Here is a 27,769-nt window from a genome sequence, read left to right as displayed (position 1 = left end):
GTCTTTTGAAGGGCAGAGACTCCCTTCCTGATGCCTTCAGGGCTCTCCCAGAGCTGAACCTGCTGGTTTTTAAAATTCCAGGTTTTAAGTCTCACTGGTTATAAGAACTCATGAAATTTGGCCCCTTTTGCTTTCAAAGACAAATGTTATGGCGATTCATCCTCCTTATTCATAGGTTCGCTGTTGTGAAATTCTGTTTTTTACATGACTAGCTCCCTCCTTACCTCATTGAATGGCCACAGTCCATTTCGCTCCCAAACTGTGTCTTCCCCTGCTTACTTTCTTTGATATGGCCTCTTCTCTACCTTTAGTTGTGGGGTTTGTTCTACTAGTCTTCAGATCATCATCCACATTATTTACGCTGATATGAGTGTTATCTAGTTATATTGGTGGGATGACGCAAGCTTAGGGTCCTCCTATTCTGCTGTCTTCCCAGCCAACCTCCATGTAACATATTTCTTAGTTCTATCAAACATTGTAATTTTATCTCTTTAACTTCAGTTTGGGTCTTTTTTACATCTTCCATATCTTAACTTTTTGAACATATGGAATAAAGTTATAATTACTATATTAATGTCATTGCTAATTATAGCATCTGAGACTGTTTGGATTGGTTGGTTTTTCTCTCCAGTATGGATCAAAATCTGCTTTGACCACATATATGAAGATGATTCCAAGAGATTATAAGGCAATGTTTCACAACCAGGAGTGATATTGCCTCCCAGGGGACATCTGGTAAGTCTGGAGACATTTTTGTTGGTCTTAACTAGTTAAGTGCTATTGACATCCAGTATATAGAGGCCAGAAATACTGCTAAACATCCTATACTGCACAGGGTAACCATCCACAACAAACCATTAGCTGGCCCCATACATCAATAGTACTGAGTCTGAGGGTCACCTGGGTGGTTCACTCAGTTGAGCAACTGCCTTCAGCTCAGGTCATGGTCCAGGGGTCCTGGGATCAAGCCCTGAGTCGGGCTCCCTGCTTCACGGGATGTCTGCTTATCCCTCTCCTCTGCCCCTCACCCCCGCTTGTGCTCTCTCCCTCTCTTTCTCATTCTCTCTTTCTCTCAAATAAATAAATAAAATGTTTTAAAAAATAATACTGAGTTTGAGAAACCCTCAAGTAGAATAACAGAATGAAAGGAACTTGGTTCTCTGGATGATCTCATGGTGCTGAGCTGCATACTGAACTTGACCACAGGCCTATCCTCAGTCTGTCACAAAAAAGAAAAAAAAAAGTCTTTCTTGTTTAAGGCACTGTATTTGGCATTGGTATGGCAATTTAGCCTATAATACAGAAACTGGTACTTAGAAGTAAGATGCTAGCAAAATTCAAAATTAAAACTTAAAATAAATTTCTTAGCTTTGTGGTTGAGTGAAAGATACGGCAAGAAAACAGATACTACAGACTGGAAAATTGGTGAACCTTTTAATGTCACAATAAAGGTGAAAGTGTAATAACTAAAAGGTAGAGTGAATGTGTCTATGATACCTGTCACTGTAGAGGAAGTGGCTGTTAAGTGGTCTATAATTTAAACTGATCAAGTACCTTGATTTTGAGGCCTCAGAGTTAGAAAATCTTTTTTTTTAAAGATTATTTATTTATTTATTAATGAGACACACAGAGAGAGGCAGAGACACAGGCAGAGAGAGAGAAGCAGGCTCCATGCAGGGAGCCCAACGTGGGACTCGATCCCAGGTCTCCAGGATCACACCCCGGGCAGAAGGGGGCGCCAAACCACTGAGCCACCCAGGTGTCCCGGAGTTAGAAAATCTAAATTGTCCTCCAAATGGTAGGATAAATAGGCTCTTTATTTTTTCTTAAGAATCTCTCATTAAATCTCATTTAATCAATCTCATTAAATCTTCTCAGCCAAAATATAGATCGAGCCAAAAGTTAAAGACCAATTTAAGGGTGCTGCTTTCCTACCCAAGCTTGTGGTTTTAGCTGGCCTCAGGGTAACATCTATTAAAATGGAAGAAGAAGAGAATGGGCCACTAAAAGCAAACAGACAACAAGAAGACTTAAGAACTATGTCTAGAAAAAAAATTTTGGATCTGTTTATTCACAACAAACTAACTAGAAGCAAAAGACCAAAAGTTCACAAAAATATTAATTAATTAATTCCCTAAACAGAGCAAAAGGCTGACTTAAAAAAAAAAAAAAAAGCTTCTATTTGTTTGATCACTAAAACAACTCCAAGGCTTCCAAATCTCCACAAATAGGAAGCACACTTTGAAAACTGTAGAGTTTCCAAGAAGGGCATACTTACTCTCTTATACTAACTTCAGATGTCATCACAGAGGACAATGGATAATGAAATACTCCTAGAGATAAGAAAAAAAAAAAAAAAAGAAAGAAAAAAAAAGAACAAGGGGGCTGCCAAATGGGCTAAACAAGAACATTCCTCTACCACTAGAGCAGTAAATTCCGACAGACTGGTGATTATGGTATGTTTCCTATTCTTCCCTTTCCAAATGAGAACTTCTGTTGAAGTTACACTTTTCCCTACAACTTCTGTGCACTGTATGAGAGATGAGCAGATATTTTGTCACTGGACTTCAAGGAAACATGCCATATCTGAGAGAAAGGACTATGCCTCATCCAGAATCCCTTGACTTTAAGCAGATGAAATAACTGAATGGGCTTTTTGAATGTCTCCCTTGGGAGGAAGATAGTGTTTATATGTAAGAATAAAGGTAATCATAGATATGGTGAATGGCCAGAGGAGCAAACTGTGACAGACTTCTAATTGTTCTCTAAAAAAATTTCCCCCTTCTTCCATAGACATAAGAATTTAACAGGTCACATGGCTGCTGAACTAGACTGTATTTCCTAGTTCCCCTGCCCTAAGTGTGGCCATGAATAAAACATATGTCAATGGAATGTTAGCAAAAGTAACATATTCAACTTCCTTACTATTGCTTAAAAGAAAATTGCTTGTCTTCTACTTTTGCTTAAAATTTCCCTCTTTCTCTGAATTGGAACTTGGATGAGACATTGATTTAATTTTAACTACCTATATGAGGCCAACATCTTAGGAACTGGTGGAGTAAAAACATAGGGAACTTAAGTCCTTGAGTGATCTCATGGAGCTGACCTGTCTGCCTTTTTGGACCAGTACTCCTCTTTCTGGAATGGTATGTGTGAAAGAAATAAACCATCTCATTTAAACCACTGTATGTTTTATGGTTCCTCTTTCATGTACTCTTTCTCTTTTTAAACAGCAGCTTAGCTTATACTCTAATTAATTAAGGTTACATTTGTCACAAATAAAAGATTCTGTTCTATATTCACTTGGCTTTGCCAAAATCAAATTTCCTTAGTCAAAGGAAAACAACAAAGGAAGGGGAAAAAGACCAAGCCTATGAGGGTTTTGGTTATTGTATTTCCAGTAAAAGCATATTTCAACTTTTTCTCAACCTGCATAAACCAACTATCAAATAAATTTTTATATGCTTCAGTGAATTTCCTCTAACTGGTTATATTATTGTGATAATATCAATTGATTCCTACAGTGAGTCATCAACTCTGTCAGCACTTTAATGAACAAAATTAGTCTATTTCATGCTGAAAAGCAATACTAGCAACTCTTGCAGATAAAAAAAAGGTCATAAAAACTTATTGGGCAGGGACATCCTCTGACAAAAGTCTCCTGATACTATCTCCCTAAGATCAGCTCATACACAGTGATTGGTCAGAGTGAAAAGAGTTTGAATAGGGCGTTAAACAGGATTCGGGATGACTTCATACATCTTAAAAGCTATGAAAGAAGAAATGGATAGCAGAACTCAGAAACCAAATATTATTCTAGTCAGTCAAGAGAAGAGAATATTTTAATTTCATGATCATTCTTGATAGTGAGTTTGTTTTCATTAGCCTAAATTCAGTTATTTCTTAATATAACAATGGCTCCTAATTGCTCTGGCTCTGCTTTTGCCCTGTTCAACCAGTGACATTTAAAAACTGGGACAACTATCTTTGAGCATCCAGTTGATGAAGTATGGAACACACTATTTCCAAATATGGGACCTCAGCATATTGAATATTTTAAGCTGAAAAAGCTCGAGAAAACAACGAAGCAGGAAGGTTTCTCTGATCTTCCCCAGCAATTCTCCCCTGAAGGTCATAATATCCTCATGTGAGAAGTGCCCTCCACAAACCTGGAGGAAAGGAACATCCTTACCTCCAAGACAGAAGGATAAGAGAAGAATCCAAACAAGAAGGCAGAGTGAAATTTCTCCATCTATTACATTTAGCTCCTACTCCCTTTGTCCTATATATTTCTCTACAACTGTTCACTCTTCTCAAACCACGCATAAAAATACTCAAGTTTAACCAGTTCTTAGGGTCTTTATTTCCTTATAAAGGCTTCCATGTCATGTGAAACTTGTTAAATGAATTTGTATGCTTCTCTTCTGTTAATTTTGTTTTTGCCAGTTTAATTTTCAGATCTAGCCAGAGACATTAAGAAGGTTGAGGAAATTTTCTTCCTCTCCTATACAATCTTCAAACAGCTTAGATAAAAAACTTCCTTTTCATTTATTTACGATGTTAACATGTATTTTTAAAATGGAATTTGAGGGTGTCTGACTACATAAAATGTAAATGCTGGAATTCTGAGTAAGAGCTCTGGGACTGAGTGTCAAGTAGGAATAATAATCTCTTATTGACAGGGTAACTGGAGGGCTTAAAACATACACACCTGCCAAAGTTTAGTAGTTAAGAACACTTGGTAAGACAGGCCCAGTTCTAGGTCTGATGCATCATTCACCTAACTGAATGACTTTAGCCAAGTTATTTACCTTCTGAAAGCCTTTGTTTCCTCATCTGTAAAATGGAGACATTAACTGACACCAACCAGTTCATAAATTAGGGAACTGTCTTTAAACTCAAATGCTTGAGGATACAAATCACTGAGTCTTGGGACACCTGGGTGGCTTAGTGTTTGAGCATCTGCCTTTGGCGCAGGGCATGATCCCGGGGTCCTGGGATCGAGTACTACATCGGGCTCCCTGCATGGAGCCTGCTTCTCCCTCTGCCTATCTCTCTGCCTCTCTGTGTGTCTCATGAAATAACAGATAAAATCTTTATTTTTTTTATTTTTTTTTATTATTTTTTTTTTGATAAAATCTTTAAAAGAAAATCACTGAGTCTTGGGTAATACCTTGAGCAGAATAGGTACAAAATATTATGTTTACTGACTGCAATGTTTAAAGATTCAAGACACCTTTCTCCTCTTGATGAGAAAATTTTCTTTTCAGATGTTTGGAAAAAGTCACTAGTGACTCGATTCTATTAACTTGCAAAGCATGCAAGCCATGCACTGTCCTTTTTGAAAGGCACTGGGGAAAAAAAGGCTAATCCAAGTTAGGAGTATTTGATTTAAGAATTTTTGAGGAAATTGAAGACTTTGTGCTACAGGGGCACCTGGGTGGCTCAGTGGGTTAATCATTCTACTCTTGATTTCAGCTCAGGTCATAATCTCAGGGTCAATAGATCAAGCCCTGAATTGTGTTCCACACTGGGTGTAGAGCCTGCTTAGGATTCTTTCTCCTTCTCCCCTCCCGGACTCCACTAGCACATGCTCACTTTAAAAAAAAAAAAAAAGTGTTATAAGTGTTATAATCACCAAACTTTGCCTGTGTTATATAAAGATTTTTGGTTGTCACAGCATCTTTGTTTTGTTCAGTTTATACCTTGCTCCTACCAAGTATCCTAGTTTCTTTATGATCTTTAAAGTTAAAGGTCATACATTATGCTAAGTGACATGAGCCAGTTACAAAAGGGCAAATACTATATGATTTTACTTATATGAGGTTCCTAAAACAGTTGAATTCATAGAAAGAAAGTAGAATGGCGGTTGCTAAGGGCTGGGGGCGAGGGCAAATGGGGCATAATTGTTTAATGGGCTCAGAGTTACAGTGTGAAAAAACTCTGGAGATGGATGTTAGTGAAGATTGCACAACAATGTGGAGGCACTTAATGTCACTGAACTATGCTTAGAAACAGCTAAAATGGTAATTTTTGTTATGCATATTTTACTGTAATTTAAAAGAAAAAATTTTAAAGGTCATGAAGATTAGTTTAAAAGTGTTTATTAGCACAGCACCAGGCACACTTTAAGTGCTCAAGAAGCGACAGGTGTATTGCTATTATTTATTAATTATTTTTGAAATGCATTTGAGTTTATCACAAATGGTAAATGTTATATAGTTAAATAGTTATTGGTTTTAGTTGCCAGGTTTTTTTTTATATGAATCCAACATATTACTTGGATATCCGGAAAGAGCTGGTGAGAATAATGGTAGTACAGAGGGTATATACACTATACACACATCCTCACACACACACAAATACACACATGCACACTAATATTTCACTAATTTAGAATCAAAAAGTTGTCAAGGATTGTGCTAAAGGGGTTTTTAAGTGGGGCTGAAGACAATTTGCTGGCATTCATTTAGAACTATAATAGATTGATTATTCTTTTCATCCAAATTTAATTATATTGATCTGCAAACTTTTTGGTAAAAGAAACAAAGATAAACTTCAGTCAAACATTTAAATAATAATTGTGCTAATTATTAGATGATTCTTATCTATTCATAAAGGACCAAGATGGTCGTAGATAGCATATACAGTGTATGTACATAATACATACATATACACATATAAATGCATACATACATGTGGCATAGATTGGTAGTCAACAAGACACTAATTTAGAGCCTTAGAAATCATATTTTCCTGTCCCTCTATTTCATAAATGAAGAAATTAAGGATTAGAGAGTTAGATGATTTGATGCAAATCCCATAGTAAGTTGGTGGCAAAAATGTAATTAAAACCCCTTAAGAATCTCTTTCCATACACTGCCCTCAAATGGAAGATAGCAAAGGACTTGATCATTCCTCCTCCTGCCTCTTCTACATGCTATTCACTCTACCTGTAATGCCCTCCTCTAAGTTTAGTTGCCACCTTTGGAAAATCTTTCCTGGTTTTCCTAGAATGGATTTGACATCCAGCCTTTGGGTGCCTGGAGCCCCCTTTAAAGACCCCAGAGCAGTCACACCAAATTGTAACTGTCTACTTGTTTGCTTCCTCCATTAGACTCACAACTGGAGGATCCAGACTGTCAACTCTGCAAGCTGCCACACCTGACCTATGACTCACCAATAATAGGCCTTCAGGGACTGCTGAATGTCTGTGGGATAAAAGAACTAACCAACCATCACGGGCTTCTCTAAAAGGAGTCAAGAAAGTTGGGATCAAGGACCAAGATGGGAAATTAGCCTTGAAATGAAGGCAGCACAAACCTTCATTAAAGATAGGAGCACAGGGATCCCTGGGTGGCGCAGCGGTTTGGCGCCTGCCTTTGGCCCAGGGCGCGATCCTGGAGACCCGGGATCGAATCCCACATCGGGCTCCCGGTGCATGGAGCCTGCTTCTCCCTCTGCCTTTGTTTCTGGCTCTCTCTGTCTCTCAGTCTTTCATGAATGAATAAATAAATAAAATCTTTAAAATAAAAAAAAATAAAAAATAAAGATAGGAGCACAGCAGAGGAGGATGCAAATGAAGATAATTTTTTTTGTTTTTAAAGATTTTATTTATTTATTCATGAGAGACACACAGAGAGAGGTAGAAACATAGGCAGAGGGAGAGGCAGGCTCCCTACAGGGTGCTTGATGTAGGATTCAATCCCAGAACCCCAGGATCATGACCTGAGCCAAAGGCAGATGCTCAACCACTGAGCCACCCAGGTGTCCCGAAGAGAAATTTTAAGTAAAAGAGAAAAAAGCTTGAATGAGTTTAAGCTAAAATTACTTAGTTTTCTCAAAGAACTAGAACAAGTGGGACACTAGATTCTATTGTCCTTATCTCTGTCAAGTGACCTTGTATTTTTTTAGGGTATGTTAAGTGTAAATGAATTACTGACCATGTGGGCATGGCATGATAGTCAACTATCCTTCTTCCCTAGCATTTTTCCCCCCTAGCATTTTGGATTATCTCATGAGAAATAATGAGAAATCACTTTAACAAATTTAAAGTTTTATGTAATACATGCATGTTACTGTGATGATATACTTCTTTTTTCTGATATAGATCCCTAGTCCATAAAATGCATTATTTCTGGAACTTTAAAATTTGAGTATCTTGCGCCCCTGATTATGTAGGTTGTAGCATTTATTAGATAGTGCCCTAACACTAGAGTATCATCTAGCTGAGGATAAACTAGAGAAAAGCTAAAAAGGAAACCAAACATTTAAACAAATTATGTTGGAAGGGGAAACCAATATAAAGGAATAAATGTTAATGGGAACCAGGAATACTTGGAAGTGCCAGACTCTTTGCTTCTATTTCCACAGGAGTAATGTTTTACTGCCGCCAACAGGACAATAGGCATTCCTTCATGAAGATTAGAAAACTAATTGAATGTGCAAAAATCACTGCAATCTCAAAGCTTTATAGCTGCTTCATTTTTCCCAGGGCTTTAGACTTCTGATTTTGTAAGGTGAATGGCACTCCTAATTTCATCCCTTCCTTATGTCACCATTTTCAAGCACAGAAACAAGAACCTTTAATCTAAGTTGGTGATTCAAAGCCTAGGGAGAACTGAAATCCATTTTCCATTTTCAAGGTGTTCTGCTCTTCACTTCTTGTTCTTTAGCCCTGTATGGCTTCAAATATGGTCCTTCAGGGAGAGAGCCGCTGGACCATAAACTGACCCTTCTTCCCAGAAGAAAGGGAAGGGGAAATCATTCTTTGAAAAGTCAAAAGAATACTCCAGGTAGGGCAGTAAGGCAAGAAAAAGAAATAAAAGGCATCCGGATTGGGAAAGAAGTAAAACCAACTCTACTTCAGAGATGACAATATCTTATATATAGAAACACCTAAGAAACACACACACACGAGCTAAAAATGACATCAGCAAGGTTTGAGGAGAAAAAACCACTACAGAAAAACCATCATAATTTTAGATAACAGAAATGAAGAATCTAAAATGAAATTAAGAAAACAATTCCATTTACAGTAGCATCAAACAGAATACTTAGAAATATATTTAGCTAAAGAAGTGCAAAACTTTCGTGCACTGAAAACTATAAAATATTGTTTCAAGAAATTAAAGAAAATCCGAATAAATGGGAAGACATCCTGTGTTCATGGATTGGAAGATTTAATATTGTTAAGATGACATTAACTCTTAAATTAATCTAAAGATTCCATGCAATTCCTATCAAACTCCCACAGTCTTTTTTCTTTCTTTTTTTTTTTTCAGAAATTAACAAATTGATTCTAAAATTCATATGGAAATGCAAGGGACCGCAACAACCACACAACCTCGAGAAAGGAGAACAAAGTTGAAGGACTCACTTCCTGATCTCAAAGCCTATTATCAAATTATAGTAATCAAGGCAGTGTGGTACTGGCATAAGGATAGACAGAAATCAATAAAATAGTCTAGAAATAAAACCAGGTGCTGACGGTCAACTGATTTTTGACAAGGACACCAAGATAATTCAATGGGAAAAGAATAGTCTTCTCAACAAATGTTACAGGACAACTAGATGTCCACATGCTAACCAATGAGGTTGTACTTCTACTCTATTAGTATGTTAGAGGTACCATGACAAAGAACCACAGACTGAGTGGCTTAAATAGCAGAAATTTATTTTTTCTCACCATTCTGGAGGCTAAAAATCCAATGTGTTAGCACAGTTAGTTTCTTTTGAGGCCTCTCTCCTTGACTTGTAGATGGCTGTCTTCTTCCTGTGTGTTCTCATGGTCATTCCTCTGTGCATGTCTATGTCCTAATCTCCTCTTCCTATGAGGACACCAGTCCTCCTGGGTTCGGGTCCATTCTAAAGACCTCATTCTAACCTTATTACCTCTTTAAGGGCTCTATCTCCAAATACAGTCAGTCTGAGGCAAGATTAAGAGGTTAAGATTTCAATACATGAATTTTGGGTGGGGAGGGAGGATGACTATCCAATCCATAACACTCTGTCTCACTCCATATACAAAGTTAAATTCAAAATAGACCAAAGAGCTGAATGTAAGAGCTAAAGCGATAAAAAACCTTAGATGAAGAAATCTCTGAAAGTTGGGAAGACAGTGGAATAGGAGGACCCTGAGCTCACTCCATCACGCATTTTCAACTAGGTATCACTCATCCCAGTCAATAAACTGGAGAGTGATCCCATCCTCCCAACCAAAGATAGGCTGAACAAACTCCACAACTAAATATAAAGAAGAATCTGCATCTGAAAAGTTAGGAAGGTCAGAAAGGCAGGACTAGGCTGTTTGCAAGATGAGGGAGCTGTGCCTGCAGAGAGAGCAAAGAAACAAATGGGCCTTCACACCAGGGAGCTCACCTCAGGAAGACTAATCCCCATAATGTTTGACTTTAGAAACCTGAGGGTCTGAATTCTTTGAGTTTTTAAAACCTGTGGGACTTGGAGTCTGGGGCTATAAAAGTCAGCTGATTCAGCACTGGACAAGCTGGGAGGGGAGTGACAACTGGGTTGCCACCCTTAAAGAGCAGCTTGCACAGAAAGGCAACATAAAAGTGGCAGTTTACACAATGCCGGGTGCAAATGGGGAAAGATCTGTTCATACTGACTTCAGAGCATGTTGGAAGGTTCTCTGAAAATGAGGGAGCTGGCAGATGCCATTCTCCACCCCCCACCCCACTATAAATATAGAGCCACCTGTAGGAAGCAGAGCTGCACATATACTTGCTACCAAACCCCCTAGCAGAGTGCCATGCCCACAAGTTCTCCTGAGGACTCACCCACTCTAAGCCTGGTAACCTGAGCTCTAGGCTCAGGGAAAATTTTGTTAAAGCCATGTATGTGCCCTGCCCTGTTGCTGGGCACACATCCACTGTGGTGTCCAGCCTTGTGTCCCTAGCCACTGTTGTGTGATATACCTAGCTGAGTATTCCCAGCTATTGCCCTGCACCACACTCAGCAATGCAACCCCAAACCCCTTCATGCACTGAACCAGCTGTGCCATCATTGTGCACCAAGCCCAGCTTTGTGTCTCTGGCCACCCCTGCATGCAGCCCCTAGTGGTGACAACACTTTCAGGGATCCAGCATAAAACTAGTGGCCCAGGGTAAATTTTGCTAATACTGGCCTGCTCCCAAGTTTTCCAGAGGGCAACCCCCTCAGAACTGGCCCTCCTGGGTCCCAGTAATACTATGGAGAGTAAGCACAGCTCACAACAGGAAGTTGTGTGTACTGAAAGGAAAGTGACTCAGTTGAAACAGCAGGGTGTAAGCAACACTACAGGATTCTCTTCTGAAGTGCCAGGTTGTGGTGATAGAGGACACGGCACTGCAGAGCACTCTAGGACCTCAACTTCATAAAGTCACTGCTTTCAGCAGAAGACACAGCTGACTTTCTTACATAGAGAAACAGACTCAGAGGCACACAAAAGGAAGAGACAGAAATTTACCATAAATGAAAGAACAGGACAAGGCCACAGTCAGAGAGACTAGAGAAATAGACATAAGTAACATGCCTGAGAAAGGACAATGGTCATATGACAATGGTCTTTATGGTCATATGGTCATAAAGATACTCAGTGGAGTTGAGAAAAGAGTGGAAGACATGAATGAGACCCTTAGCAGAGATAAGGAATAACATAGCAGAGATGAAAGGCATAATAAATGAAATGGGAAACACACCTGATGGAATGATCACTGGGCTGGAAGAAGCAGAGGAATGAATTAATGACCCAGAAGACAGACTAATGGAAAGTAATCAAGCTAAACAAAAGAGAGAGAAGAGAATTATATAAAAGGAGAATAGACTTCAGGAACTCAGTGACAACATCAAACATAGTAACATTCATATTATAGGAGTCCCAGAAGAAGAATAGAGAGAAAAGGGGGGGCAGAAAATTTATTTGAAGAAGTAATTGCTAAAAAAATTCCCTAATCTGGGTAGGAAACAGACATCCAGATCCAGGAGGCACAGAGAACCCCCAACAAAATCTACAAAAGCAGACCCGTATCAAACATATTGTATATTAAATTTGAAAAATATAGTGATAAAGAAAAGCTTTTAAAAGCAGCAAGACAAAAGAAGTCATTAACTTACAAGGGAAAACCCATAAGGCTAGCTGCGGTTTTTTCAACAGGAATTTTGCAAGCCAGAAGGGAGTGGCATGATAATGCAAAGAGCTGAATGGGAAAAATCTGCAGCCAGAGGACACTATCCAGCAAGGCTGTCATTCAGAATAGAAGGAGAAATAGAATTTCTAGGCAAACAAAAACTGAAGGAATTCATGACCACTAAAGCAACTCTATAAGAAATATTAAAAGGGACTCTTTGAGGGGAAACAAGAGACCAAAAGTGACAGTACAATGGCAGGAAACATTAAAGCAGTAAAAATGAACTTTCCTGTAAAAAAGTCAGTCAACATACTCACACACACACAAAAAAAGGATGTCAAAAGAAAGCCAGATGGACGCCTGGGTGGCTTAGAGGTTTAGTGCCTGCCTATGGCTCAGAGCGTGATCCTGGAGACCCGGGATCAAGTCCCACATCAGGCTCCCTGTGTGGAGCCTGCTTTTCCCTTTGCCTGTGTCTCTGCCTCTCTCTCTCTTTCTGTGTAATTAATAAATGAATGAATGAATGAATGAATGAATGCCAGAGTAGCAACACATATCAGACAAACTAGATTTTAAGACAAAGACTGTAACAAGAACCTTTATAATAATAAAGGTGACAATCCAAAATAAGACTTAGCAATTGTAAATATTTATGTACCAAACATGGGAGCATCCAAATACATAAAACAATTAATAATAAATATAAAGGAATAGATAATAATACAATAATAGTAGGGGACTTTAATACCTCATTTATATCAATGGACAAATTGTCTAAACAGAAAATAAACAAGGAAACAATGACTTGGAATGATACACTGGACTATATGGATTTAACAGACATATTCAGTACATTTCATCCTTAAAGAGCAGACTACACATTCTTTTCAAGTGCACATGGAACATTCTCCAGAAGAGATCACATATTAGGCCACAAAACAGGCCTCAACAAATACAAAAAACCGAAGTCATACGATGAACTTTTTCCGACCACAATGCTGTGAAATTAGGAGTCAACCAGAAAAAACAAAAACAAAAACTAGATTAAAGACCACAAACACATGGATGTTAAACAACATGCTATTAAACAATGAATGGGTTAGCCAGGAAATCAAAGAAGAAATAAAAATTACATGGAAACAAATGAAAACGAAAACACAATGGTCTGAAATCTTTGGGATGCAGCAAAAGTGGTTCTAAAAGCAAAGTATACAGTACATGTGTACCTCAAGAAGCAAGAAAAATCTCAAATAAATACTCTAACCTTATACCTAAGGCGCTAGAGAAAGAACAAAGTCTAAAGTCAGTGGAAGGTAGGAAATAATCACATAGCAGAAATAAATGATATAGAAACTGGAAAAAAAAAAGAAAGAAAACAACAATAGAACAGATCAAATGAAATCAGGAGCTGGTTCATTGAAAAAATTAATAAAATTAATAAACCTCTAGCCAGATTTCTCAAACAGAAAAGAGAAAGGACCCAAATAAATAAAATTACAAATGAGAGAGGAGAAATAACAACCAATTCCACAGAAATACAAATAATTAAAAGAGAATCTTATGAAAACCTATATGCCAACAAATTGAGAAACCCAGAAGAAATGGATAAATTCTAGAAACATATAACCTACAAACAATGAAACAGGAAGAAAGAGAAAATTTGAACATGCTGATAATCAGCAAAGAAATCGAGTCAGTAACCAAAAACTTCCAACAAGCAAAAGTCTAGGACCAGATGATTTACAGGCAAATTTTACCAAATATTTAATGAAGAATTAATACCTATTCTTCTCAAAGTATTCCAAAAAATAGAAAGGAAAGAAAACTTTCAAATTCATTCTATGAGGCCAGCATTACTCTGATACCAAAACCAGAAAAACACACTGGAAAAGAGAACTACAGGCCAATATCCTTGATGAACAGGTGCCAAAATTTTCAACAAAATACTAGCAAACCAAAATCAACAATACATTTTAAAAAAAACCATTCACCATGAACAGGTGGGATTTATTCCTGGGTTGCAAAGGTGGCTCAAAATTCACAAATCAATCAACATGATACATCACACCAAGAAGAGAAAAGATAAGAGTTACATGATCGTTTCAATACATATAGAAAAACATTTGACAAAGCACAATAGCCATTAATGATAAAAACCCTCACCAATGTAGGTTTAGAGGAAATTTCAATAATAAAGGCCATCTATGAAAAAACACACCACTAACATCCTTAATGGGGAAAAACCAAGAGCTTTTCCTTTATGGTCAAGAATGTCCACTCTCACCACTTTTTTTCAATGTGGTATTGGAAATCACAGCCATAGCAATCAGACAACAAAAATTAAAAGGCATCCAAACCAGTAAGAAGTAAAACTTTCATTATTTGCAGATGACACGATGCTATATATAAAGAAACCCAAAAGACCACCAAAATACTGCTAGAACTAATAAACAAATTCAGTTAAGTTACAGGATACAAAATCAATGTGAAGAAATCTGTTGCATTTCTATACACCAATAATGAACTCACAGAGAAGTTAAGGAATTAATCCCATTTACAATTGCACCAAAAACCATAAGATACCTAGAAATAAACCTAACCAAAGAGGGGAAAGACCTATATTCTGAAAACTATAATACACCTATGAAAGAAATTCAAGATGACACAAAGAAATGGAAAGATGTTCTATACTCATGGGTTGGAAGAACAAATACTGTTAAAATGTCTATACTACCCAAAAACAATCTACATATTTAACACAATCCCTATCAAAATATGAATAGCATTTTTCACAGAGCTAGAACAAACAATTCTAAAAAGTGTATGGAACCACAAAAGACCCCAAATAGCCAATGCAATTTTGAAAAGCAAAGCAAAGCTGGAGGCATCACAATTCTCAACTTCAGGTTATATTACAAAGCTGTAGTAATTAAAACACTATGGTACTGGCACAAAAATAAGACACTCAGATCAATGGAACAGAATAGAAAACTCAGAAATAAACCCACAATTATATGGTCAATTAATCTTTGACAAAGTAGGAAAGGCTATCCAAAGGAAAAAAATGTCTCTTTAACAAATGGTCTTGGGAATACTGAGCTACTTTCTTTATACCATACACAAAAATAAATTCAAAATGGATTAAACACCTAAATGTGAGACATGAAACCATAAAAATCCTAGAAGAGAACAAATCATCATTTGATGCTTCTTTTGGAGCCAAGGAAAAGAATAACTTCTAAAAGAGCGTGGGATTTAGATTATTTCTCCACTTTAAAAAAATATTTTATTCATTTATTCATGAAAGACACAGGGAGAGGGGCAGAGACATAGGCAGAGGAAGAAGCAGGCTCCCTCTGGGGAGCCTGATGTGGAACTCGATCCCAGGACCCAGGAATCACGACCTGAGCCAAAGGCAGAGATACTCAACCACTGAGCCACCCAGGCACCCCAGTATTTCTCCACTTAGAGAAAGAATATAAGCCTTTGATAGATATTTTTTACAATAGTCACCAGGGTGGCTTAACACTAATAAAATAAATAAATCATTTCAGCTGGGAATCCTGCAATGCATTTATACCACAGCAAAATTGAGTAACAACACTTGACTCTCTTTAAATTATTTAAAGCAACATGGATGGAGTATAACGCTTAGTGAAATGAGAGAACGACAAATACCATATGATTTCCCTCATGTGCAATTTAGGAAACAAAACAAATGAATAGAGGAAAAACATGAGAGAAACAAATCAAGAAACAGACTTCCAGTTAACCCCAACTACCCGATTTAACACTGCATAACCTACCCAAAGATCCCTTTCCTTTGCTGTACTTTTCCTTCTTCCCATGCACTATTATGTAATGTTTGTTATGTTTATTGTTTATTAACTGTATACTGTTTATTAACTCTATGTTAGAATATAGGCTCACAGAGGCAAGTATTTTTTTATTTTAGGTTCATTGATCGAATCAAGCACACAGAATAGTATCTATCTCTGAATAGGTGTTTGGTCAAGTGAATAATAAAATCTGTTTAGTTTCTTTAAAGATTTTATTTACTTATTCATGAGAGACATGGGGGGCGGGGGCGGGCAAAGACACAGGCAGAGGAAGAAGCAGGCTCCTTGCAGGGAGCCCGATGTAGGACTTGATCCCGGGACTCCAGGATCACGCCCTGGGCTGAAGGGAGGCACTTAACTGCTAAGCCACCCAGGCATCCCATAAAATCTGTTTTAAAGAGTTCTCTGGTGGGGGTTGCCTGGGTGGCACAGCTGGTTAAGCATCCAATTCTTGGTTTCGGTTCAGGGTCATGGGATCAAGCCCTGCCTTGGGCTCCATGTTCAGCATAGAGTCTGCTTAAAGCTTCTCTATCCCTCTCCCTCTTCACCACCCCTCCTCCAGATCAATCAATCAATCTTTTTGTTTGTTTGTTTGTTTGTTTGTTTGTTTTTAAAGAGTACTCTGGTCACACTGTGGGACTGGATAGGACAGTGGTCATGAGCAGCTGGAGGAAGAGCTAACATCCATTTCTCTCAGCACCACTGCTAACACCCAAATCCAAGCCACCATCTTCTCTTACCTATCACACTCCAGACACAGACTTCTTTTCACTTTCTTAAGCATATAAAAATCTTTAAGGCCTTCGTACTTGCTGCTTCTGCCTACATGGCTCGTTCACCAGATTTTGGCATGCTAGCTACTTTTTTCATTCAAATATACCATTCCTCAGAGCACTTTCATTGACAATCAAAAGAAGGGAGCTCTCTTCACTCTGCATCAACATCATTCTCCTTCATAAACCTCAGATTGTGCTGACATAACTGTTTAAGTACTATCTTTCTTTCACTGGAATGCAAGCTCCAGAAAAGCAGGGTCCTTCCTTATCAATACTTTATCTCCAGTGCCTAGAAAAGGGCCTAGCACTTAGTAGATGTTCAATACTTACTACTGAAAGGGGTCACTGCATCAGATCAGGTTAGAGGGTATGGTAGACTACCAAAGTGAAAAGATTCTAAAGATTCTTAAGAAGTAGATTCAACAGGAGTTGATGACTCAGTAGATGTTGGGGATTAAGAAAAGAAAAGCATTAAGGACCACTTCCAGGTTTCTGCTTTGAGCCGCTGGATCATTTCTTCATCGAGATGAAGGTTACTGGAGGAGGCAAAGGTCTAGGATAGCTTATCAGTTCAGCTTTGGCTTTTGGATTTGTTGTGCTTCTGAAACATCCAAGCAGACATGTAAGTCCTTAGCCAAATATCTGGATCTGGGCTAAATATAAAGATGAGAGTGAATGTTTATAGATGAAAGTAGAGGAATAAACAAGACACAAAGAAGTGTCAAATGAGCTCCTGAAGGCTGGAGCTCTGTGTAACTTCAAGTTAATAACTAGAGGAAAAAAAAGTAAGCAAAAGTAAAATGAGAAGATGAGAAGGAGATAAAAAAAAAAAAATAAGACAGAAGCCAAGGGAGAACGTTTCAAAAAAGGGAAGTTTTACATCTTTATACTATTTGGATAACTGTTGAGAAATCAACTAAGATGGGATCCCTGGGTTGCGCAGCGGTTTGGCGCCTGCCTTTGGCTCAGGGCGCGATCCTGGAGACCCGGGATCGAGTCCCACGTCGGGCTCCCGGTGCATGGAGCCTGCTCCTCCCTCTGCCTGTGTCTCTGCCTCTCTCTCTCTCTGTGTGACTATCATAAATAAATTAAAAAATAAAAAAAAAGAGTAATCAACTAAGATAAAAATGGAAACATGTTCACTGATTTTGTTAGTGATTTCATCAAAAAAGTTTCAATATGGGGCACCTGAGTGGTTCAGTCTATTAGGTGTCTGACTCTTGATTTTGGCTCAGGTCATGATCTAGGGTCATGAGGTTGAGCCTGGTGTCTTTCTGCTGGGCATGGAGAAAAGAAGAAAGAAAAGAAAAGAAAAGAAAAGAAAAGAAAAAAGAAAAGAAAGGAAAGGAAAGGAAAGGAAAGGAAAGGAAAGGAAAGGAAAGGAAAGGAAAGGAAAGAAAGAAAGAGAAAGAAAGAAAGAAAGAAAGAAAGAAAGAAAGAAAGAAAGAAAGAAAGAAAGAAGAGAAAGAAAAGAAAAGAAAGAGAAGAGAAGAGAAGAGAAGAAAAGAAAAAGGGAGAAGAGAAGAGAAGAAAGAGAGAGAGAAAGAGAAAGGAAGGAAGGAAGGAAGGAAGGAAGGAAAGAAAGAAAAGGAAAGAAGAAAGAAAGGAAAGGAAGAAAGAAAGAAAGAAAGAAAGAAAGAAAGAAAGAAAGAAAGAAAGAAAGAAAGAAAGAAAAAAAGAAAGAAAGAAAGAAAGAAAGCTTCAAAGGAATGATAAGGAAAAAGACCACAGTAGAGAGGCTGAAAAGCCAAAAACATCAAAGATATGCTTTAGAACTTTTACATAATATAAAAAGCCCATCCAAGCTAGGGCTCATTTTTCTAAAATTTAGCCATGATCAGCTGGCTTCCCTAGGGAAAAAACAACAACAACAACAACAACAACAACAACCAAAAACCTAAATGTTCCCAAATGAAAGAACACTGGATTCTTCAAAAGTGTCTGAAGATTTATGTTTGTTTATAATGAAACAAATTAGTATATTAATTTACTTTTTTAAGCTGCTTTGTTTTACAACTTGCTTTCATTGTTCATAAAAGCACATATTTAGAAATTCTGCTTTTTCAAGAGTATGGAGAAATGTACTCTCATATTGCTAGTAGAAAGCAATTTTGCAATATGCATAAACAATTTAAATATGATTATAATCTGACCCAGCAATTACATTCCTCAGGGTTAATCCAAAAGACATCATTAAATAAGTATGTGAAGATGGAAATTTAAGGATGTTTAATAGGAAAAATCTGGAAATAAGTGTCCATTAAAACTAAGTATAAAACTAGTTAAGTAAAAAAAATTTTTTTTTAAGATCTTATTTATCTATGAGAGAGAGACAGAGAGAGAGAGAGCGAGAGGCAGAGACACAGGCAGAGGGAGAAGCAGGCTTCATGCAGGGAGCCCGACCTGGGACTCCATCCAGGTCTCCAGGATCATGCCCTGGTCCAAAGGCGGTGCCAAACCGCTGAGCCACCCGGGCTGCCCTGGTTAAGTAAAATTATGGTATACATAATAAGATACCAATCAGTCATTAAAAAAACTAAGGCAGCTCTATGTGTAATAATAGTTCCTGAGTACGTTTTCATATATACAAATTTCCAGGCACCAATCATATATTAACTCATTAAATCCTAACAATCCGATGAGATAAGTGTTACTAATATCACTCTTTTAAAGATAGAGAAAATGTAATTTATTTAAGATTGCTGGATAAATTGTGGGAGATGGGATTTGAACTCCAGTAGTCTGGCTCTAGCATCCATGCTTTTAACCACTACATGTCTGTAGTGACACAGGCATGTCATAATATATTATTAATGAAATATTTATATTAAATAATATATTTAATATATTATTAAATGAAAAAGAGTCACCAGGAATTTTCGAAAGAAAACACATAGATGTTCATCCTTGTACACTGTTCTTCTGGATTTATCTCCTACCTCCCATTTTCTTAACTATAATCCACAAACCCATATTAAAAATTATATATACATATACATGTGTATGAATGGAAATAGGCAATGCTCACTTACATATTCATACATTGAAGCATGGGAGGAAGATTTTTATGCCAAATTTTTATTATGGTTATCTCTAGGGATGAAATTGTGAGTGGATTTTCTTTATCTCTGTAATATTTATATGCATATATAAGATACTAGATGAGCTTGGAGGAGGGGGGAGAAAAACACTGTCATTTTTTTTTAAGGTTTTCTTTTACTATGTAATCTCTACTCCCAACATGGGGCTTGAACTTACAACTCTGAGATCAAGAGTTGCATCCTCCAACTGAGCCAGCCAGGTACCCCCTGTCATTTATTTATTTGTTTGTTTATTTGTTTGTTTATTTATTTATTTTTTAAGACTTTATTTGAGAGAGTGACAGAGAGAGCACAAGCAGAGGCAGAGAGAGAGGGACAAGCAGACTTCCTGCTGAGTGGGGAGCCCAAAGTGTGCTTGATCTCTTGATCCCAGGACCCTGAGATCATGACCTGAGCCAAAAACAGACACTTAACTGACTGAGCCACCCAGGTGCCCCCACCCATCATTTACTTTTAACCACTATCTGAATGCAAAGAACCCATTCTGATAAAAAATTCTCTGGCAAAATAATGGCTAAGATTTATTTTGACTGATCATTTCTTTCTTTTTTTAAGATTTATTTATTCATGAGAGACACAGAGAGAGAGGCAGAAACATGGCAGAGGGAGAAACAGGCTCTCCAGAGGGAGCCTGATGTGGGATCATGCCCTGAGCCAAAGGCAGATGCTCAATAACTGAGCCACCCATGTGTCCCTGACTGATCATTTCTAATCTATAATGTATTGTATGCTGTGACTATAATGTATTATATGCTGTTTCATATAATAAATGAATCAGATTTGGGGGAAATGAATGGACACTGCCAATATCCTAAATGATTTGATGATGCTACCTATGATAATGAATCATTCCTTTAGCTCAATAGCTTTCTAGTTACTTGGTAGACTATTTCTAACTCAAAAGAAAGTAGCTCCCATTCAGAAAGTAGGTGTCTTTAAATCATATTGAACAACAGAGACCTTCACCTATATTTATACTGCTTAAAAAATATCATAAATCCGGCTTTGCAATCATTAAGCCAAAAGACTAGGCAATCTGGGGCCTTGGCTCCCTCAATTATCAACTACAGGAGAAAAATGAATAGTTTTCTCTAATTAACAAAATTCACAATTCTCTTACAAATAACACCTGGACATTTAATGTGTGTTACTGGTTAATTCATGCTGGGTTCATAAGCACTTTGAACTATCCCTAAGTGTGTTATTTTTATGTAAACAAATATACATTCTTTTATATGGCTTAAGATTAGAAGCTAAATGCTAGTCACTGTCATGTATGTTTGGGATATTGTTTCCCTGGGTGGGGGCAATCAGATCAATTTGGTACACTTCAGTTCAGCTTATATATACTGTCTCTAGTGGGGTAAGCTCTGGGATTCATACGAGGAAGGGGTAAAATATAAGCCAATAGTAGTGAGAAACCTCTCCTTTTTAATCTTCTCTAACTAGGCAAATTCTACAAGGTACTAGATGAGCATCCATGTATTTCTGGAAAATTCAAAAGTCTTTCTGTCCAGGGGCCAGAGAATGTCCTCTGCACAGGCCATATCTGAATTAACATGAACAAAAATAAATGAAAATAATGCAATCAAACAAAAAATATCTGTCCATCAGGAAGATAATTTACCAGACAGATACAGTATTAGGCAGGCTGACAGGGAATACCCAGACAGGAAATCCTGGGTTACGCCCCAAAGACAGATTAAGTGTGTGCTGACAGCACCAGTAAAGAAAAATCACCAAAAAAAAAAAAAAAAAACAGTTTTGGGAAAGATGTAATATCTGAATCTCAAAAATAAATTAGACATGATAGGAAAAATCATCTTTGTTGGACTTCCTTCTTACACTCTCTTTATGTTTAAGTATTTTTTTTTAGTCTGAATTATATAATACTTTGACTGCTTAGGCATTCTAAATGTCTTATCCCAGCCCTATACAGATAGAATCTTTTTTACTGAAAATACTTTAAGTATCTTCCCAACTTCCAAAATAACTTTGGTATAAGAATTGTTTATATCGGGATCCCTGGGTGGCGCAGCGGTTTGGCGCCTGCCTTTGGCCTAGGGCGCGATCCTGGAGACTTAGGATCGAATCCCACATCGGGCTCCTGGTGCATGGAGCCTGCTTCTCCCTCTGCCTGTGTCTCTGCCTCTCTCTCTCTCTCTCTGTGACTATCATAAATAAAGAAAAAAAAAAAAAAAAGAATTGTTTATATCTATTTCATGATTGGATTGTTTGTTGTACTGGGTGTTATTCTGTATGTTGACATACTGAACACCAATAAAAAATAAATTTATTAAAAAAAAGAATTGTTTATATCTAAACTCAAAATGATTTAATGAACAATTTAAAGTACAATTTAAAAACTTCACAAAAAATAATACATAGGTCCCATATTATGTCATATCTTTGTCAAGGTCTGTAAGTTACGGAAGCTCTCGTAAAATACCAAGTGGCTCTCTGAAGACACCAAGTCGTTATCTTTTGTGAAATTTGGGAAAATGATGGGGAATCTAGAGATTCTAAATTTCCTTGTGAATATAACAGTAATCACAATAATGACAGCTAACATTAATTAGGCAATAAAATTTTCTAGACACATTGAGTATTTTTATGTATCATCATATTGAATTATTACAACAATACCATAAATTAGTTACCTTTTTTTTTTTTTTTAAGATTTTATTTATCTATTCATGAGAGACATAGAAAGACAGGCAGAGACCTAGGCAGAGGGAGAAGCAGGTTCCCTGCTGGGTGCTTGATATAGGACTCCATCCCAGGACCCCAGGATCATGCTCTGAGCGGAAGACAGATGCTCAACCACTGAGCCACCCAGGCGCCCCCCATAAATTAGTTTCTATTATTATCTTAAAACTCAGGGTCTGAGCACTTAAGAGTAATTTGCCCAAGGTCATATACTAGAGCTGAAATTAGAACCAAATCTGAGTCCAGAGTCTGCAATTTTAACAATTATGTTTTACTGGGAAAGGGTGGGCCGGCATGGTTTTTGAATAAATAAGGCAATTATCGCCTTCTGCAACAGAATGTCATCTTTGACTGGAGGACAAAAACTGATTGACTGAATTCCTTTCACCAACTCTGCAGCAAATGTCTTGCTATTACCACACTATTAAAGCTCCTTTGATATGTTGACATAAAATTCAACAAGGTAATTATAATTGAATTCTAAAGTGTCTTATAAATTTCTAGCTCTCAGAGAAAGAAGTGCAAATTGAAATGCAGCAGTTTCTTTTTTTAGTCAGTATACTAGAAAAACTTTCTAATAATTCAATTCTATGTTTAGGTATCTCCACGGATGTTATTATGGTAAGAAGTATTTTAAGAAAAAGGCTGGCATCATTTTGACAGAAAACAGGTTTTAACTTTCATATCATCCAACTTGTATGAATGAAAACAACTTTATATGTTACTGGAAAGAGTGCTATGACAGCAAAATTAAGTAGATTATAAGAAAAGTAAAGAAACAAAATCAAATTAACAACAACTACAAAGGATGGGAGGAGAGAATCAGAGTTCCTTACGGAAGTCTTTTTGTGTTCAATAATCTATAATGTGTCAAAGCCTATAAATTTGAATTATGCTCAATTTAAAGATAAAAACAGACTTACCTTTAGGAGAGCCAAGGCTACATGAAAGATTATATTCAACCCCTGAAATAGAAAAAGACTCCAAATCAATACAGCCATATATAATCACTATTTTACTAAGTATTTTCCCATACATCTCTAATAAAATCCATGGTTGCTTTCATCTTCACATAGAGTAATAATTAAACCATGAGATTTTTTTTGAAAGGCATCTTCCTTCTCTACGAGGCTTCCTGCAAATTTTTGGTGTTACCTAACTAATGTTCACATAAAATTGCTGTTCTTACAATAAATTATTTTCTCTTAATTGTCCAATAAATTATTCAATAAACTATTTTTCCTTCAATTTCTGGATTATCTTCATGGGTCTAAGGCTTGTGAAAGTGAAGTTCTTTGATCAACATACGAATGATGCAGAAGTCTAAAATTAACTGAAATTCCTAATCCCAGTATGTATATTTTGGTTAAATGGCCAGCAATAGACAAAACAATACAGTGTTGCTGATAATTGGGACAGGTTATATGAGGGCAGTTATAAGCATCACACTGGATTTCTACTACTTGTTCTTATTGTGCTTTCAAGTAGTATTTGTAAAACTAGAGGTGTGTAATAAGGGGCTATCTGCTAGACTGCCTTTTCTTTTTTTTTTTTTCTCTCTGAAAACCAAAGTAATATCTCTTTAGGAATAAACAGCTTGTTAAGAAGTCATATTGGAGTTGAATTTTGAGCTCTGAGTTCAGCCCAGTGACTCCAAAGAGCAGTTGAGATGTGAAGTTCAAAATACAGGAAATCTTAAATGCTCAAGATGACGGAGTCAGAAACAAAGCTGCCATGAAATATGCTGCTTCCTTGCCATGTAAGTCATCGTGCAGGAGAAGAAAGATCTTTCAAGCATGTGTTGACATCTCCCATACGTCCAGGGTCTATGTGCCCTGTTCATCTTGGTCACAAAGTCTATCTGCCTTTTGGATACAGAGTTGTACCAGATGTATTATGCAAAGCACTTCTAATATACCATCCCTTTCCTGTCTCTAAAATCAGAAATTAGGATTAAGACTAGGTACTCAGAGTAAATTCCTGTTATAATTTGCCAATCTTTCATGGTGCCTGGGTGGCTTAGTTGGTTAATCATTTGCCTTTGGCTCAGGTTATGATCCCAGGATCCTGAGATTGAACTCTGCATTGGGGCTTCCCTGCTCATTGGGGAATCTGGTTCTCCCTCTCCCCCTGCTGCTTCTCTAGCCTGTTCTAATAGATAAATACAATCTTAAAAAAAAAAAAAACTTGCTGATATTTTCATAGTCAACTACCTAAAGTATTATTTAATTGTAGAAGGGATGAATAAACATAAAATATTTGGTTGGAGGTTTGCGGTTTACTCAGCTAACTCTTTAAGAAACCAAAGCAGCATGACGTATAACCAGGCCAGGAGACAAAACCGAATCAGCACAGTTCATTAGCACACCAAGCAATGAGTCTAGACTTGTTTTGATCATAATTTACCACTTAGAGAAAAGAAGACTATTGTAGATGAAGAAGCTTGGGTTACAATTAAGCAAAATTTTCTTTCCTTTTTTTTTTTTTAGCTGTCATTTTTAAGTAATCTCTACAGTCAATGTGGGGCTCAAATCTAAACCCTGAGATCAAGAGTGGCACATTTCACTGACTGAGCCAGCCAGGTGTCCCCCAAATTCACTTTCCTAATCTAAATTTGGGCCCTCATTTACTAGTTGCTGCCCACTGCTGCCAAAACCTGCAGTCCAAACCTGTTGCCCTATTCCACTCCCCTCCCCACATCACAGCTGCTTGGTAGTGGTGAACTGTTACAACCAGAGTGCTTATCAACCTGGCATTAGGCCCAAGTCCACAATGTCTCTGGATCTTGTTTTTCTAGTCACTGCTCAAAATGTAAACCCCTCTTGTCTCCAGTTCTCTAATCCTTATAATGCTCTGGTCCTTTCTTCTAAGTAAGATTCCCACTCCTTCCCTCCTAAGTCCCTTCAGGGTATGCTTTGGAAATTCCACTCCATGTTCAACCAACTCTGCTATATTCTCAATCTCTTTGCTTTCACAGGGAGAGTGAAATTTCACTGATTCTCATAACAACCTCTATTGTGATTCCCATTTTTCGGAATGTGAACTTGACTAGCCTAAGGTTATAATGTATTTAGTTGAAGGCTAGGATCCCCCAAGACTCCTAATGTCTGGTTTAAGGTCATTTTCCTTAAAAATTATAGCATTTATACCACTCAGTGCTGGTATAACATACATAGCTAAGTGTTTATTTGAGGACAAAATTTATGAGATTTATTCTTTTCCTTACGGACCCAATGAGGCCAGTTATAGAATCATCATCAAATTATAGTAAGGAAGCTCTTCTTCAATGATCTCAAAGTCAAGTGAGCTACAAGAAACATGAAGAACTTATAAATTAAAAAGAAATTAAAATTTTAAATTTTAAATTAAAATTTAAAAAATTAAATCGCCAAAATAGCACCAACACCACAAAAATGTATTCAAATTTTTATTTTATGTGCACTTTGAATTAGTTTGGGGATATGATTTTATAGTTTATAGGTATCAGAAGTAGTAAACTGAAAGAAAAAGTGTGGTAGATAGGATTAGAGACAAATAGCCTACAGAGACAGCTGTCAGAATTAAAATATTAAATCTGACAGAAATAGAAGCTATACTTTCCTAAAAACTATAAAACATATAGTTGCCTGGGCCCATTTAGTGGAGCTAATAATCCTTCTATAGTTTGTTACTTCATAATAATAATCCAGCAATGTTAATGAGTGTTTACATCGTGTTCAAAATATTCTGCTTAAAAAAGGAAGCATAGCATGTGTTTTAAATAAAAAGGAGATAATTTTTAGTTTGGAAAGCTAAAGCGAGACCTTTCAGTTACCAGAAACAATTTATATATGTAACCTCTTTCAACTGGTACATGGCAACAAGATATTAGTGCATCTGCTAATTGAAGCTCTGGACATTCCCTATAAAAATAAAGAAGACTTCACAAACCTTAAACTAAAATAGAATAGTGTGGCCTGACTATGCAGACAAGATACTTTCAAACCTCTTAAGTTGTTGGAAATCAGGAAAAACTTGGTATTCTATCAAGTTCCTTATTTCACTAGTAAATATATCTTGATTTCTTAAGAGGAGAATAAAGAAGGCAACTTTAGTTGGATATTTTCTTTTAAATGAGACTTATTCTCATTTGGAAATATAATTAGAGGTATCCTTAAATTATGGAAACCTTCCACAGGCCAACATTTGGCCAGTTTAAAAGTGCAGTACCATACACAGATTGGCTTTAAGATGGCAATGTCAATCTTAAAACCTCTTAGCCAACATGAAGTGAATTATTAGGGAACAACTCTTCACTCTTCCAAGCTTCTATGAACTAAATCTGTTGTTACTTTATTATCCATCCACTCCTACACGATCCAACCTTTGACTAATTGAGCTGAAATATATTTGTTGAAATATATTTTTTTAAAGATTTACTTATTTGAGAGAGAGAGAATGGCAGATGGGGAGGGAGAGAATCTTAATCAGACTCTACACTGAATGTGGAGCCTGACTTGGGGCTCTTTCCCATGACCCTAAGACCATGACTTGAGCCAAACCAAGAGTCAGACACTTAACCAACTGTGCCACCCAGGTGCCTCTGAAATACATTTTAAAAAGAATAAGATGTCATACATTTTCAAGATGCCTCCCCTTTTCAGAAATATGTAATCTGTAGCAGTTTTGTTGAGTACAGAGGGGTAAACAAATGTTCCTAATTGGACTCAAAGAGTAAAACATTTGGAGAACTATTAAGACTAAAAATAACATGTAAATATATTGTTATGGGTACTTATTATTTATGGTACAAGGTCTAACTTCAAGCAGAAGATAATAAATAAGAGCCAATATCCACTGAATATTTCCATGTACCAAGAGCTGAGTTAATCACAATGAAAACATGTCCTTATTAAATCCCACAATCCTAAATTCCACTTTCATTCCATCCAAATTGAGACATAGTCAACGTAAATTCCCCAAGGTCACACAGCTACTAAGGGGATTTTAAACTAAGGCAGACAATTCTAGAAGTCATTCTCTTAACCACCAAGTTAGAGAAAATGGCCCATTAAAGAAATGAATACATTCTTTACTTGGGGTTATTTAACATGCCCTCTAATTCCTAGTGGGTTAAAGTGATTTCTTCCATTTGAAGTGAATTTTGAAAGCAGAGAGTAGAAAGATAATAGGTGACTTCTACCCCATATCAAAAAACACTGACAAAGAGCAGCTGA

The 27,769-nt window shown here is 37.1% G+C and overlaps 1 protein-coding gene across 7 annotated transcripts in view; it reads right to left on the bottom strand.

Moving 5' to 3' along the window:
• RABGAP1L (RAB GTPase activating protein 1 like) overlaps positions 1–27,769 on the bottom strand; it is a 735,225-nt gene that overhangs the window by 190,066 nt on the left and 517,390 nt on the right. For 6 of the 7 annotated variants that reach the window (XM_077901744.1, XM_077901747.1, XM_077901750.1 and 3 more), the window contains one exon: positions 23,477–23,518. The exons of the other annotated variant lie outside the window; for it this stretch is intronic. In XM_077901744.1, the coding sequence (XP_077757870.1) occupies positions 23,477–23,518 (42 nt within the window). The remainder of the gene's footprint in view (positions 1–23,476; positions 23,519–27,769) is intronic. 7 annotated transcript variants of the gene reach the window in all.

This window comes from Canis aureus, chromosome 6, assembly GCF_053574225.1.
Source record: "Canis aureus isolate CA01 chromosome 6, VMU_Caureus_v.1.0, whole genome shotgun sequence".
Lineage (NCBI taxonomy): Eukaryota > Metazoa > Chordata > Mammalia > Carnivora > Canidae > Canis > Canis aureus.
Note: the sequence above shows the minus strand (reverse complement) of the source record. Positions and strands in the feature narration are given on the sequence as shown.